The following is a 15,342-nucleotide window of genomic DNA, read 5'->3' as shown; positions in this document are numbered from 1 at the left end:
CTTGTTTCTGGAGTCGTCCATCCATCAGTGGTTTTGGAAAATGAGTTAATATGTAAGATGGTTTTACCAGCCGCTCCGTTGTCTAGTGGTTTGCGTATATGATAGAAATTATGGTGAGAGTGTGTAAGAAGTGACTTGAAACAGAATGATCCGTTTTAGTGAATCACATTCATTTAACAAGTCACTCAGTCAGTCTGTTATATATAAACAAATAACTAAATGAATGAATCAATGAATAAATAAATACACAAGTACAATTTAATACACAAATAAATAGAAAAGACAGATGAATAAATATAGCAAAATGGTTAATGTTAGATAATACTTTAAATCATAATACAACAGAATAACTGCCTGAAAACTGCATTTCAGGCAGAAAATAGGACTCTGTAGTAATCGCTGTTCTAACAATATAAATATAAATGTTTTTTGTTTTTTAGTGGTTTCATAATGAGGTCAGATGCTGCACATGTGTATTCTAATTGATGATGTTTTATTAATTTGCTTGTGTTTTTCCTATTTGCATGTTTTCTTAAGTTGCACCATGTTTGCCCCTGTTGGCCACTGTACAATGTTTATGCAATATTGCCTGAAAAAATGTCGAAAAAACAGTGAATAGAGAGCCAGGCAGACACTATGGCTGGTTAAAACTCCCCATAATGCCACTGCTAACACACTGTTAACTGAAACTACAAGAGAGGAAAAAATGAAAAATGGATTTTAAGTTCCTTTCAAGCGTCGGCTCATCATCCCTCTAGAGAAAAAGCCGAGATCAAAAAGCAGTGAAATTGCATTAGAATAAAGTCAGTCCCTTGAAGAGCGGCACTCGGAAGAGAAATCTGTCATTTGTGATGATAAAAGAGAATATTTAGAGTGTTACTCTGTAACTGTTAATTCAGTGAGCGGGCCCTCCAGTATGTAACTACATATCAAACATCTGTCAACACATTTATGCTCACATGCTATATCCACATGCATGCAATGACAAACAAAGCAACATGTACGCGCCCCTGCACATGCATAAATGCACTTTACTTGCAGCAGAATGAAGAAGTCGTTCTTGCAGCAGCTGTGAGACAAATGGAGATTGATTGTGGGTTGGTGCATGCAGCTGCAGTATTAGGGATAATAGCTAACCCCCAATGTCTAAAACCACGGATCAATCAGAGCACAGCATCTTATCTTCACCTGTGTGTCCACATTCAGCTCATCACTCCTCCTCCCACTCCTCCTTTCCTGTGGGACCACTTCATTTAAACAGCAGACACTCACTTCACATGCAGTGATTATTCATGTTGAATACACCTGAGTGGCTACAAAGTTTCACTCTGTCTTAATGAAATATTTCATCCAGTTCATCATGAGCTCATCGCCTCATTCTCATTCATCTTTCTTTTTCTATTTTCTTTTTTTTCCACCCCTTTCTGCATCACTCCATCGCAGTCGGCCCAACCAGTGAGTATTCCATTTCATCCCATCTTATATATCTGTGTGTGTGTGTGTGTGTGTGTGTGTGTGTGCGTGTGCGTGTGCGCGCGTGTGTGTGTGTGTGTGTGTGTGTGTGTATCTGTGTGTATCTGTGTATGTGTGTGTTTGAGAGAAAGAGAGTTATACGGATACAGACACTTAAGATGCCATGTTGGAGGTAAACCTCTGCTGCTACTGTTGCTTTCTTTTTTTTGCCAGTTAGGGATAAAGAACAGTCAATTAGTATTTAAGTACCTCTGAAAACTCAGGGAGGCGTTTGATTTTTCACAACTGCGCTCCGGTGATGCGTCTAGGTGGCTGGTTCCTGTGGATTCTTAAAAAGGCTTAAAAAAAACATTTAATTAATTTAGCTAAAAATAATGCCTTAATTGGTATTTACCTTTTGAAACCCGAACATATCGCCTTAATTGTTTTCACAAACATTGGGGGAAGGCAATGAGCGGCTTAAAACAAGTAAAAACAAAACAAGTTTAAAAATAATTACAAGAAAATTGCCTGAAAATAAGGGAAAAAAGAAAAGTAAGAAACAAACACAAATGAGAAAAAAATGCAGAAAATAAAAAATATATATTTATGTTTTTTTTATTTTCTTCAGCATTATTTTTAATTGTACAGTAAAACTCTTTATTAATATATTTTTTAGAACAATTCCCTAGTTTTTGATAATTTTTCCAAACAATTCTCCCCCCATTTTTAGAACAAAATTTCAGGTTGTTCTCTTTGTCACATTTTAATAATTTCTTGCAATTTGTGTAACATTTCTTGCCAAGCTGGTCCTTTCACCCCCCCAGTGCATGTAGACTTTGAAAAATAGTCATTTTACAGCTAACAGAGCAGTGTAGTTTGGAAGCTGACCGACTCATCGTATAACACCATCTGCTTGGGCATGATATCATTTCTAATTGTTCAGTGCACTCATGGTGATTAACTGGCAAAAAGCTGTGAATGAATGGAAGCACGGGATGCTTCAGTTGTGTGTTGTGAAGAGTTAAAAATAAACACTAAAGCGACCAAAGTAAACCTTTTTACCCTGGAAGCTGAAATGTTTTTTCAGCACAATGCATTACAGTGGAGGAGCTGTTCATTGGCATTCCTGGAAGGCAAACATGTAATTGAGAGGAGATGCAATTCCTCCCAGGTGTCTGAGGAATGGGCTGTCAGACGGTTCCTCTCTGCACTGTCACAGCGACAGAAATGGAATAAAGAGTAGGGAGTGTAAATGAGGGGTTTCAGGAGCAGTTTGGAGTGTTTGTTTGGAGAGCGGGTTGTCTCGGTGTATATCTGTTGTTTTGACTCCTCACTGTACATTTCTGAAAGGGCCTTGATGCTTTAAAGGTTGACATCATTTAAACTTTTCATCTATTCGGCCTCTCAGTCACTTTACATGTGCGTAGGCATGAAATAACCCTTTTAAGCTCTGAGACACACTAGCAGAGGGCACTGGCATATTTACGCCCATTAGAGAAACTTCTGAGGTTTGAAGAAATGTGAGCAAACAGTGTGAATTATCCCACAGTGATCAACATTACATGACATAAAGTTATCTTAACTCTTTGAAACCTGATCAAATAGGCTTGATCTCTTTTAAACTTAAGGGAAAAAGACAATTAGCAAGGAAAGAAGAAATGAACCAAAAATTATCAAAAAGTACGAGAAAACTACCTGAAAATATGTGTGCTTAAAAAAATTATAATAATTTGGTAATTTGATTTTAAATATGTAATTATGATGGTTATGAATTCAGTTTTTCCCTAGCATTTTTCTTTTTTCCCTGTACATCTTTCCCTAGCTTTCTAAAAATAATTTTCTAAATCTACTAATTTGCAAAGCATCTATTACCAAGTTAAGAAATCATCAGTTTGCTGGGGTTCAAAGGTTTTAATACACGAGACAGGCGTCTAAAAGCGACAGAAGAAAAGTGACGTAGCTCCAGGTTAAAAGGGTTAATACAGGTTTGGGTGAATGGGATAGATGTGGAGTGCCCAAATCACTGAAATTAAACTCTCATATACTCATCACAACAGAGAAATGTCAGAGAGCAGAGAGGAGAATATGAACATTTTCTAAAGCACAGATTCCTCATCTGACTTGATGCGTGTTAGATGGAGTTCTCGGATGTCTCGCATTACGTGGTCATGATTTCCATGTTGACATCGGTCAGAATAACAGATTAGCTCGTTGGATCGCTCCCTCTACAAGACCTCAGACCATAGCGCATGTATGATAGCGATCAGGACTTCCTGAGGAGGGCTGAGGGCAGGGCAGCAAATAAACTGGAGCACACCAATCCTCTCACAGCAGGGGGGAACAAGGCGCCACTGAGCCCTCGCTGACATGACAATACCAAAAAGTAATCTGCTCTAGTTGCCCATTTGCTTTCAAATGCACCAGAGGTGCTGTATGGAGAGGCTGAGTGCAATGTTTTATTTGCTCCATAGTCAGTTTGGATTGTTTACTAAATAAAAAGTACAGAACAGGGGCCTCATTACAGAAAAAAATCTGCCTGTCCTATCTTAACTTAACCCGTTCAGAACGTTTTTTTGATTAGGATACTTAACCATTTGTTTTTTTTTCTGTCTGTTCAAATGGATGAAGAATCTTAATGCAGAAATTGCCTGATTGTAAAAATGACAAGAAATGGTCTTTTTTTTAACAAAAAAGATGAAATTATTTATTTTTTTATTAATGATTAACTCATACCAATGAATAAATTGATGCTTTAAAAAACATTACTTACATTTTTAAAAAATCATTACTGTCATTGTTCCTCAAAATATCCTTAATTTTTTAAGTATATACTATTTTTGAAAAAAAAAATCCAGAGTAAAAGCTGTAAATCTTTAACGTGATATTCTGACGCATACAAGTAATATGATATCTCATATTGACTTTAAATTTACAGTTTAAACACAAATTATGCACTTTAACAATATGATTTATAGACAGAAATGTGTGTTGTGCTTCAGTGTAAAAGTAGCTTGTAGTATCAAACATCCCAAATGTCATCCTATACTGGGATAAAGTATGCTTTTAGACTATGGAGGTTTCTGTAATGAGGCCCCAGGACTAGAGAAATAAAGAAGGTTAAGGAAGGGAAAAACAAACAAAAAAACTGAAAGTTGTATCACAAATTTTGAGAACTAATGCTTTTGATATTCTATGTACAGACAGAGTGAGGGTGACTTTTCTATGAATGAGGGTCAACTTCTTTGTCTTGTAGCCTGTGGCTGCTTCAACAGTTTAAAAGCAAATACTCACAGTGCTGCTCTATAACTCACACTCAGCCCTTTTAAAACTGTACCAGACCTCCAGTTCATATATTGATGTTGGATAAATAGGCAGGAGTTGTGGGCACAAAGGTCCCACTCCAAATTAAATAAAAGCAAAGATGAATTATGGTCCTGTTAGAGTTCATTATGAAGTAACCACTTCCTCGATCATCATATCAGAATGGAAATAGCTTCTGGAAAAAGTGTGTATGTGTCTGAGAAAGAGAGGGTGTTCTATGTAAGGATAAAGCCAAAGATTCACCTAGCAGCAGCGTGAGAGTGTGTTAACTCAAGCGTACGTGTGTGAGACAGGCTGTCTGCATCAGCGTGGGACTGTGACAGCTGCCTGTCACATCCAGGCCCCTGAGGAACTCCTGCTGGGAGTGTGTGTGTGTGTTTTCGTGTTCCCCCATGTGTGATAGCTTCAGTATGTTGGTGCAAATCGCACGTCAAGTGTGCATTTGGGGGGGTGGAGGGGGTAAGATGCTTTTGGTTGTAAGCACTTTGTCTGCCTTTGCTATGTGATTGAGCAACACACCGTCTTCATACAGCCGCCGTGGAACAAATGGCGCCCTCTGATCTGTCTTAGTGGGAGCACAGTATGTGGTGAGCAGCTGAGCCGGCTCAAACATGTGTCTGCTCTATTTAGTTTTTAAGCATCTTCCATTGATTATGTTCCTTCCTAAAACCCAGCTGCACTAAAGAGGGGATCAGCAACCCCACCAGCAGACACGAATTTCCAGTACTGTATGACTGCAAAACCCCTGACTACTGTTAATGCCAACACTTTATGGCATTCTCGAAAGATTACAGTCTGGAACCTGGTTTCAAAAGTTTGCATTCTCAGGCCCCCAAAACGCTGTTGTCATGTGAACGAAAGGCAAAAGTGGGACAAAAGTTTAATGTCTCATGCAAGAACCCGTGCTGTGTTAACGGCCCCTAAAACACCTTGAGTCAGCATCTTATGTCTCCCTGCATTTAGCCAAACTCGCTACACACCCATCCACCACCTTGACCTCCACACCGTCACTTCCTGCCTCGCTACATAAAGGGCACACTACTTCCTTTATTATTAGCATATGACCATGATTCCCAGGTACTGATCTGGGATGACCCTAAAAGGACCAGCTGCAACAATTCTGAATGTCAAAATTGAAAATGAGGGCAAAAAAATGGCCTTTTATAGGTCTTGGATGCCACAAAACAGCATGTCAGATTTGTTGTGCCTGTTGTTGCAGACCTTGACAATAGCCGTTTTTACATAGATATCACATGATAAGGCCACAAAGTCCCTTTATTGTGCCACCTTTGCTTTTTTTACGCAGAACCAAATAACTGTGGCATCATTCGACACCAGTCTATCACCGCTTTGACACAATCACATTTTGGGCTGCAGTAAAGTCCCCTCTTTATACCACATTTGCATTTTTACACAGAATCAAACAACGGCGGCATCATTCCGCTCCAGTGCGTGATTGTACAATGCATTACGGCATCCGATGATCCAAAGAGGCATGATGGGCTTGACATGTGACACAACAGTGTCAGCCTCCAGTGTGACATATAATATAAGTGCTGGCAGCTCTTTCTAAACAAAAAGAAATACATAACATGTCAATCACAATCATTTACCTTCTCTGTTACATGGTGGCTCATTCTCTGCTCGGAGGGCAAGGAGCTCCTGAATCTCGCTGTGGACATTTACAGCCCCTATCCTTCTTCTTTGAATTAGCTGCTAATTGCTAACAGCTGCTTTCTAAATCTCTTGTGGTGTATTCGCCAACATTATACATGTTCAAATTAACACACTTATCAACTGTCCAGCTTTACTTTTTACCCAGAGCTTGTTTCGGTGTCATAACTACAATACGTAACAACGTTATATACAGAAAGGCAAGGCGGCATAACGGCACAAAATTCCGTCTTGAACAGGCTAATATTTGTTAGGATACAATATATAGTCTGACTTGGCATTCCGCTAAGTTGTTGCATGACCTCGATCCCCTGACCTGCCACAGAACTCTCTACAGACACATTTTGTGTTTTGATTCCATTATTAAAGTAATTCGAACCCTCACCACCTATTCTAAGCTTACCCTGAAAGGCTAAACTTTAAATGGCCATTTTAAAGAGGAAGGAGTGGCCGTATATATCTTCACTTTAGCAGGAGTCACACAGAAACACATAAACTCAAAGAGACAACGCACTTCACACTCAGACAAAACCTTCCTCCCTCAGTCTGACTCTTATCATAAAAGCATGGAAGTGAAACTCACAGACCTTGTTTATTTTTGCTTCCTGTTGGAATGTTAGCCTTGTTACGTGTTCTCACAGCTCTGGAGACATCCAGCAAAAAAAGAAGTCTCCAGGCTCCTTTAAATTCCTATCTCAAGGGTTTCTATTCTTTATTTAGATGTTCCTCAGTTTATCTTCCTGCCTCTCGTACTTATCAGTGTATGTGCTATCATTTTTGAAGACCTGGTTATATATTTTTTAAAAATCTAAAAATCAAGGTGCCATGGTGTTTGATAAGCAGTGACAATCTTTCTATCATTTTTTAAGGGCGCTTTAAAAAATGAAAGTTGTCATACCTAAAAGCCAGCAGCCAAGAATACTAAATTACTGTACAAGCACTGTTCTGTGCAAACAGCTTCCATGACATGCAGGCATTGTTTGCTGATTTTTGTCATGTATATTTTAGCTGCTCTGTTCCAATCCATCTCCCTAATTCCATCCCATGTGAGGATGCTAATGTTTCTCCCTGCCCTAAATCTAAAGCTCAGTGTCGCGCCGAGTGCACCCATTATTGCTAATTATTTATTACAGCCTCAGGCAATGTGCCGGCTTGCCTCCTCAAATCAAACATTGTTATTCTCCAGACACGGGTGCGTAGCGCACCAAAAACGGCATTTTAATAGCCTGAATATTCTAAGCTGTCACTGTATGTGGGTCAAAGTTTCGGCAACGTGTCAGGCGTGAGGGGAGAATGTTCAGGTGTTGACAAGTTTTTGTCAAATGGCCTGTTTAGCACTGTGGCTCGTATACAGCCTCTTAGGTCCTGTGTGTTTACCACATGTGTATGTGCACAAGCCTGGAGTCGCATTACATAAGAAGTGTGTATTACACTGCATTTCGTTAATATTTCAGGCCTTGCATCAGTCGTGACAGGGAGCCAGGAAGTGCAGGCAGGGTTTCAGTGCCACTGGCCCATATTGCACTCTGTGGTTCACATCCGAAACACTGGGATCATGTTTGACCTTTAGGGTTACTGGGATGTTGCTTCTGTGATCCCAGGATGTGACCCTGCCCACCCTGGCCAAGGCCATCTTAGCTGTGATTTATCCTGACGTTGACACATGGATCCCCTCCTGCTGTGTGAAGGGGCCCAGGGTGAAAGTGTTCTGAAGTCTTGTTTCCACTGCACAAAAGAAACGCTAACACCCGCTAACATCTGGCTTTTTAATGCAATGAGAATGTGTACAATAGGCATTGACCCCCAGGTCAAATGACTGCTATAGTTGCAGGTATATATCGCTTCTGGCTCCGTTCGGCATTGATGCAAAACGTGCTAATTTTTTAGCAAATGTTATGAAGGGCTACCACAAAATACTGTCCATCTCCTCCTAAGCAGCACTAAAACTTCCAAATTAATCCAAATTAGTCTGCAATGAGTTTGAAAGAGAGAGTAAATAAGCAGGAAATAAATAAAGAGAAGTAAACACTGTAAAGTTTTCACAGACGTCTGGCTATTCTGCTGTATACTGTTTACCTGTTTGCTGGCTTGTCTGTTACATCAAACTGACACACCAAAAAAAAAACATCACACACACACACACACACACACACACACACACAAAGGCATGCTCACCTACATGGCTCTGCTCTTCTGGCAAATGGGAAAGCAGTATATAGCTTATTGCTAATAGGTTACCATGTCTGAAAAATCCTGCGTGCACACAATAATGTTTTTTTTTTTAAGGGTATAAGGATAGCAAAGGGCAGATTAGAACTAAATTAGAACAAAACGTGTATGCAGGGCATGAAATTAAGCTTGTACACTCATCTGAGGTGAGCAATTAAAGGCAAGTCACAAAGAGGAAGGCTAGATATAAAACATTTCATGTCAGAGAAAATTTCAGCACTTCACACTCATCTTCTTTGAGTGACAACCTGTATTTCTGACTTGACTTTTCAATTTTTCACTGTTTATCTTGGTTTCTTTATCTTGCATGGTGCATCCTTCTCCTTTAAGTATTCAATTAAACTCTGACCCTCTCAACAAAATGTAAGAGACATCTGCCTTTTCTGTGGTAACTAATGTCAGCAAACAGTTCTGTAAGTGTAATTGCTTTGCTGATAAATTGAAGCAAAGTTAAAAAATACAGTACCTGTCATGGTCATTTTTTTTCCCTCACAAGGAATCTTTCCATCTATTGGCAGGGTTCATACGGCCATTAAAAACCTGGAAAAGTCACAAAATTTGCAAATAGCAATTTCCAGGCATGTGGGAAAACTGCATATATCCTGAAAGTTTTGGAAAAGTCATGGAATTTGGTTTCGCAACTTGTAGAATAACACATGATGTGTTCGAGGACCGTCAGAAATGTGAAAATTCAACGACAAATTCTGTTTGTACAGTTTCTGGCTGTGATAAATGTTGTCTTTTTGGCGATTTTTAAAGAAAAAAAAGCCAAAAAAAATTTAAAAGAAAAACAAACATGGCTTTTTATTTACAAAATAGAGCTATTTCAAGTTGTACTCCCTCCCCGAAACCGAAATAAAAGTACCTCCCCGGGGCTTAAAAAATGATTTGACATAGTACGGCTAAATACTATATTTAAAAAACTATTATATAGTCATGAAAAAGCATGGATAAGGAGTATCAATGGTTGTTCAGAGAATGTATGGCCTCAAAAATTTTGCTTCAGAGTCATCAAAATTTATTGGTAAAAATGTGTGTGAACCCTGTTTTGACTTATCATTTATTGGGTTTTTAAATATAAATGAAAGGCAAATTATTGCATGTTTACATGAGTATATACCTAATAACAAACCTAATAATTTAACACACTGTTTGCAAGAAACCCCAGATGCTCCACTGTGTATGTCAAGGTGCAATATGACATTAAATAGTTCCGCAATTTTGTTTTTTCTTTCATTTGTGCAAATTTCAATTTTATCGATGAAAATGTGGATGGAAACTCTAACTTTTATTCTCTCACTTTCACTTCAGCTGTTCAGTATTTTTTTTTCTGTTACTGCTCTTTGTATTCGTTAGGAAGCATCTCCATCTCCCCGTCTTTCTTTCTCTCCGTTTCTCTCGATGCTAATTGAGACAGAGAATGAAAGAGAAGCAGGAGATCAGGTGGGAAGATGAGAAATCAATTAGGACTGGTGGAGGGCATCATTATGCATTCACATCCCCTGTGGAGGAAGGGCTGTCACTTGCTACAGAATCAATAGAAATCAAAGACGTGTGTGTGTGTGTGTGTGTGTGTGTGTGTGTGTGTGTGTGTGTGTGTGTGTGTGTGTGTGTGTGTGAGAGAGAGAGAGAGAGCGAGGGAGAGAGGACACAAATGCAGACTTCCCCTCCTGCCCTCCATCTTGGCTCAAAGACATCTGATTAGCCTGGTGGCTGGGATCATAAAGGTGACCCACAAACCTGGATTCAGGCTCCAGTGGGTTCTGGGCTGGCCTTTTAAAAACACTCTCCACCCAAGCGCCCAAGCATAGGAGACTGACTGCGCTGGCATGCAATTTAACCAGTAAGCATCAGTCAAAGCCAAACAAATCAAGGACACAGATGATCTATTTTGTCGCCCCACCCTCATAATAACACTGAGGAGCCACTAAATTCAGCCAGCTGCTGAACGTTTTCTTCACATTCCAGTTTGCATCTGAGGACTTTAAATTAGTCTGATAATGGATTAAGAGCCACTAAGGTTTGTGCAAATTCTCACACACAAGAACACAACACAGATTCCTCTCTGTTTCACGGCTCTAATAAATGTGAGAAAAAGGCTGAAAACTCTGAACACCTGCCTCCAATTCAACCACTTGTTGAGCGTTTATTGTTTCATTATTTTTGTTTAATAGGCTTCATATCCATGATAAAACAATTAGCAAAGTGAGATTTGTTTCTCTGGCTCACATGTGTTGTTCCCTCATGGCCTCTCTCCCTCTCTCTAGTTCACCAGGTAGCTCTCTTTGCTCCTTCGCTCATTCACTCTCTTTAGGGTGCTCTCTTGCTCTTTTTTTTAACTAGTAGGAGGGAAACAACATTTTTTTTAATTCAGTTGACATAACAAGACACAAGACAAGCATTACACTCCACTTCTAATACTGCTGCTGGTCTCGTGCATGCTGCCCTGCTGGATTAACGAGGATTCATACTTCTGTGTTGAATCAATGCTGGACTGACGGCGTAGGCTCTGCATGGACATGTACTCTACCATGCCGTAACGTGCACCTCTTCATGAATTGTAACTACACGTCTTGGCAATGCAGACCCCCTGTGTATTTTTATAAGCTGAAAATAATTTCCCTCTGTGAAGACAGAACTTTAATTTACTTTCATTTCACAGATAAGATACAACAAATTGTGAAGACAATAAAGCCCTCAAACAATGCCATTTAAAGTCTTTTAATTTGAGCCGCCAGGCTTATTTATACAATGGAATATGCCACAGGCTTGTGCTGTATTTGTTGAGAGAAGATTTCTGGTATAAGACAAGTCTTTTGTCTGTGAACCTTGTCAGTTGTAATTAGCAGATTTGTGTTCTTGTGTTTGAAATTGTCACTATTTAGCCATGTTTATAGTGTGTTTCAGGTGTGTTTTAATTCGATCAAACTTCATAACACTACACCGAAACCTAACTGCCAACCAGTGTTTGGAGGTGTTACTGCAGAGAATCACACCACTGCACAAGTATAAATGCTCACAACAGCGTAGGCCGACATGACTTTAAATCCCCATTGAGGTAAAGCAGCTGCTGGGTTTGTGACCAATGTTCAGCCCTACAAACCCACCTCTATAGTTTCTGATCAATTGGAAACTCTGCCTCTTAAGCAGTTTTTTCTCGCTGCGCTGAAATGATACAACATTATATTAATTTTGAACAATTTTTGAATAATCTTCAATGGACTGGCCATCAGTTTTTGTGTCTTCCACCATTCAGTATCACAGTAACCAAGTTATTTCTTTTACGGCTGTGCCAGCCTGTGACCCAGCAACACTTCCAGGCAATCAAACCTCTTGCTGGTCTGCTTGCTGGAGAAGCTCCTGATCTAGTTTTTTTGAGCGTCTCTCAGCACTGTTCGCAGGGTCAGCAATGGTCAGCTGAAGATTTTTTGGTACACCTCATAAGTTCTGGTCACTCTTTCCAACTCCTACTTGATTCCAATTTCCACATAAATGCTTAGTAAGATAACCCATTAAAGTAATCCAGACTTGGTTATTTTTTATTTGTTGGCTTTCTTCTGCACCTCCATATTGATGTGTTGATGGCAATGCCTAAAGAACAACAAAAACTATCCCTTGAATTTGTGCTTTGACTACTTAACCATAAGAAATGTTCAACCCCTAAGGTCCCTATACTTTAAGGAAGTTCTTGCTCCCAGTAAAGGACCTTTGAAGGATAAACACGTCTCTTGAACTTATATTTGACCCTGGTGTTGAAATGCAATAGGTTCCTCAAAAGGTTTTTAGTTCTTGCAAAAAGTACTAGAGGAACAAAATGTAGTCCCTGGTTCCTCCTAGTGAAATGCAGTTAATGTGTCAGAGTCACTACAGCCATGAAAACAAAGAGCAAACACTGCCCTGACTGTGGAGACTACAGTAGTAATTTTCTAGTAAAGGAGAAGCTTAACATTTTAGCTGTTTTTATTGCTTTAATGCCGTAGAGTTGTATCTGTGCCGAGCCTTGTTTGGTATAATTCAAAAAGAATGGGCTTGTTTTGAATCACCAGTGATGATAACTTGCCTCTAACCATTCGCGTCATTTCTTAACCAAACATTTACAGCCAGGACCTGCTGTGTGCAAGTGTGTGAAAAAATACCGGCTCAATATTTGCTTCTCTGCTGAAATCATAAATAGGATTCTCTTTTTTTCTTCTCTATCCGAACTCAGAAAGATTGGTTAATTATCAACCATGATTGTCATTCTCTGTTTTTTGACCTTTTCCCCTCTCTTGCCTTGACATAGTGTGTTAGTACCTGATACAAAATCCTCTTATGTAAAAATATTCAATCAGTAACCTTGATTCAGCATGATGAATATCTGAGCAGAGCTAAGTGAGGGTTAACAGCGAGTAGCAGCTGATAATAGAGGAACAGCAGGGTGATTTATCAGCTGCCACAAGGGTGCTGACTTACATTCTCCTCAGTGAACTATGTTTATGAACTATGTTAATTGAAAATTTTAGCTCGTGTTTGAGAGAGAAACTTCTCTTGAGTTTGTTGCCTTGAAAAACCTTCATATTCATACTGTCTTTAAAAGATATGCCACATGTGACCTGTTCTGAGAGTGTTTAAGTGCTGAGGCCACCAGAGCAACACCTCCTGGTCTGTGTGACGCAGAGATAAAGAGTCAGGAGCACGAGAGAAAGATAGTTGTCAGTTATGAGTTGCTGCCATCACTGATTGCCTGTCACAGCTTAAAGGGGAACTATTATGCTCAGTTTTAGGGTTCATACTCATACAGTTTCTACTGGAGCATATTTGCATATTTTAATGTTCAAAAAACACTTTTTGTCATTATTACATAGAACTAAAGAACACCTAAATCCTCTCTACACGGCAACAGTTCTTACATGAAGTGTTTGGCCTTTCATTCATACGACAAAGGCCTGAAATTGCTTTTATGGTGTATCATTACAAAGTTACACCACCAACTACTGGCCTGGCATTCATACTACAGATTTTTGCTTGTTCTTGTGGATTTGTGTACACGAGGATTGTTTTCGCGATGTTTCTACATGAAAAATCACGTAAAAAGTGTCTTTACAACCAGACAGCACGAATATAATCTGAAATTGCATGTGTTCCTGACATTTGCATGTAAACACTTGCAGTAGTGTGCCTGAAGCGGATATTTTTCTTTCGTGTTTTTATTAAGCAAGGACCATACATAAAAATATTCCTCAAAATGAGAAAAGATTCATACCAGATTTAGCTATTAGCTAGTTTACATCTGCAGTCCCTGGCAGGTACATACAGGACAGATACCTAAAACTAAAAACAATTATCACACATGATAAAAACTTTACATTAAAACAGAAAATAGAAACAGATACAAATACACATCAACATACCAACACATCCATCAAATATATAATAATAATCAGACATCAGCTTGTCTCAAGAGTAGAAAAAACGTAAGTGGCAAAATCAGTATTTAAAACTTAGGTCATGTTCAATATAAACATCTGATATTGTAACAATATATTTGACAAATGGCAAGGAAAAACATAGTAGGTCCCCTTTAATGCACTCAATGTCACTGATGGCATATTGTCACTAGATTAAGCCCCTTTTTCACATACATGCACACATTTCCATTTTGCTCTGATAATGATCTCTATCCATTCTCTGTGTTGCAGTGCCCCCTCAGATCGTAGTTCGACCACGTGACCAGATCACAGCTCCGGGTCGCACTGTAACCTTCCTCTGTGGCACCAAGGGAAACCCTCCGCCAGCTGTCTTTTGGCAGAAAGAAGGCAGCCAGGTAAGAAGCTTCTTGTGACTTATATTTAAGTCAGCTCTGCTTTTGCCCTCTGAGGCATCCATCAGAGTCTCATGGTCAATTTGTGTCTGACAGCTGGTGTATTGGAGCACACTGTTTGAGTGGCAGGGTGGCCTCATGGGTAACAAGACTCCCACTGGTGATAGAAGTTTCTGTACTATCAGAGAAATAGGAGTTAGAATAGTGAAGCCATGGGGGATGAGGCATTTTTACAAATGTACACATCACAGGAATCTTCTGCATATATATTCAAATATCTTGTACTACTTGAAATGGATTCAGTGGTCGCTGTCAGCTGTTTCCAGTTGTGTTTTTCAAAGTATAGTTAGGGTAATATAGCATATACATCTTTCACGTACTTACATAAGAAGGAAGTCAAATCATCAAATCTCTAGCACCAAAGTGTAGAAAAACATTATTATAAAGGCTTGAGCCTGTGGGCGTCATCAGGGTGTGGACCAAATAAGTCAAACATTTGCCTTACTGTTTTACCTTCCTTTCATATCTACCCAAATGTAGATGTACTTGGTTGGAAATACCTCTAAAATTCAGATCACTGAAGTGCTTTAACCCTTTTAAACCTGGACAAATTGGTGGGATTTCCTCCAAAAACATGAGGAGAAGGCAATAAGCAACAAAAAGTATATAAATAACGTTTTCTGGACATCTTTTGATATATTTTATAAAATCCTTTCTTTTTTTTTAAACAAATTTTTGGGGCAGTTTTCTCCCAGTTTTCTCCTTTCCTTGTCACCTTTTACTGTTGGGTGTAATTCCACTTTTGGCCACTATGTAAAATTTGCTTCAAAGCCTAGCACACTTCCTGGGGGCTTGGTCTATGT

General features: G+C 39.2%; 1 protein-coding gene across 6 annotated transcripts in view; it reads left to right on the top strand.

Moving 5' to 3' along the window:
- Positions 1-15,342, top strand: part of robo3 (roundabout, axon guidance receptor, homolog 3 (Drosophila)) — a 221,239-nt gene that overhangs the window by 159,049 nt on the left and 46,848 nt on the right. For 3 of the 6 annotated variants that reach the window (XM_088088606.1, XM_088088605.1, XM_042499029.2), the window contains exons 7-8: positions 1,444-1,455; positions 14,358-14,482. In XM_088088606.1, coding sequence (XP_087944732.1) covers positions 1,444-1,455; positions 14,358-14,482 — 137 coding nt within the window. The remainder of the gene's footprint in view (positions 1-1,443; positions 1,456-14,357; positions 14,483-15,342) is intronic. The other 3 variants (XM_088088607.1, XM_042499031.2, XM_088088608.1) reach the window with 1 other exon arrangement.

The sequence above is a fragment of the Plectropomus leopardus genome, chromosome 15 (genome assembly GCF_026936395.1).
Source record: "Plectropomus leopardus strain MGB_pleo_1.0 chromosome 15, ASM2693639v1, whole genome shotgun sequence".
Classification (NCBI taxonomy): domain Eukaryota; kingdom Metazoa; phylum Chordata; class Actinopteri; order Perciformes; family Serranidae; genus Plectropomus; species Plectropomus leopardus.
Note: the sequence above shows the minus strand (reverse complement) of the source record. Positions and strands in the feature narration are given on the sequence as shown.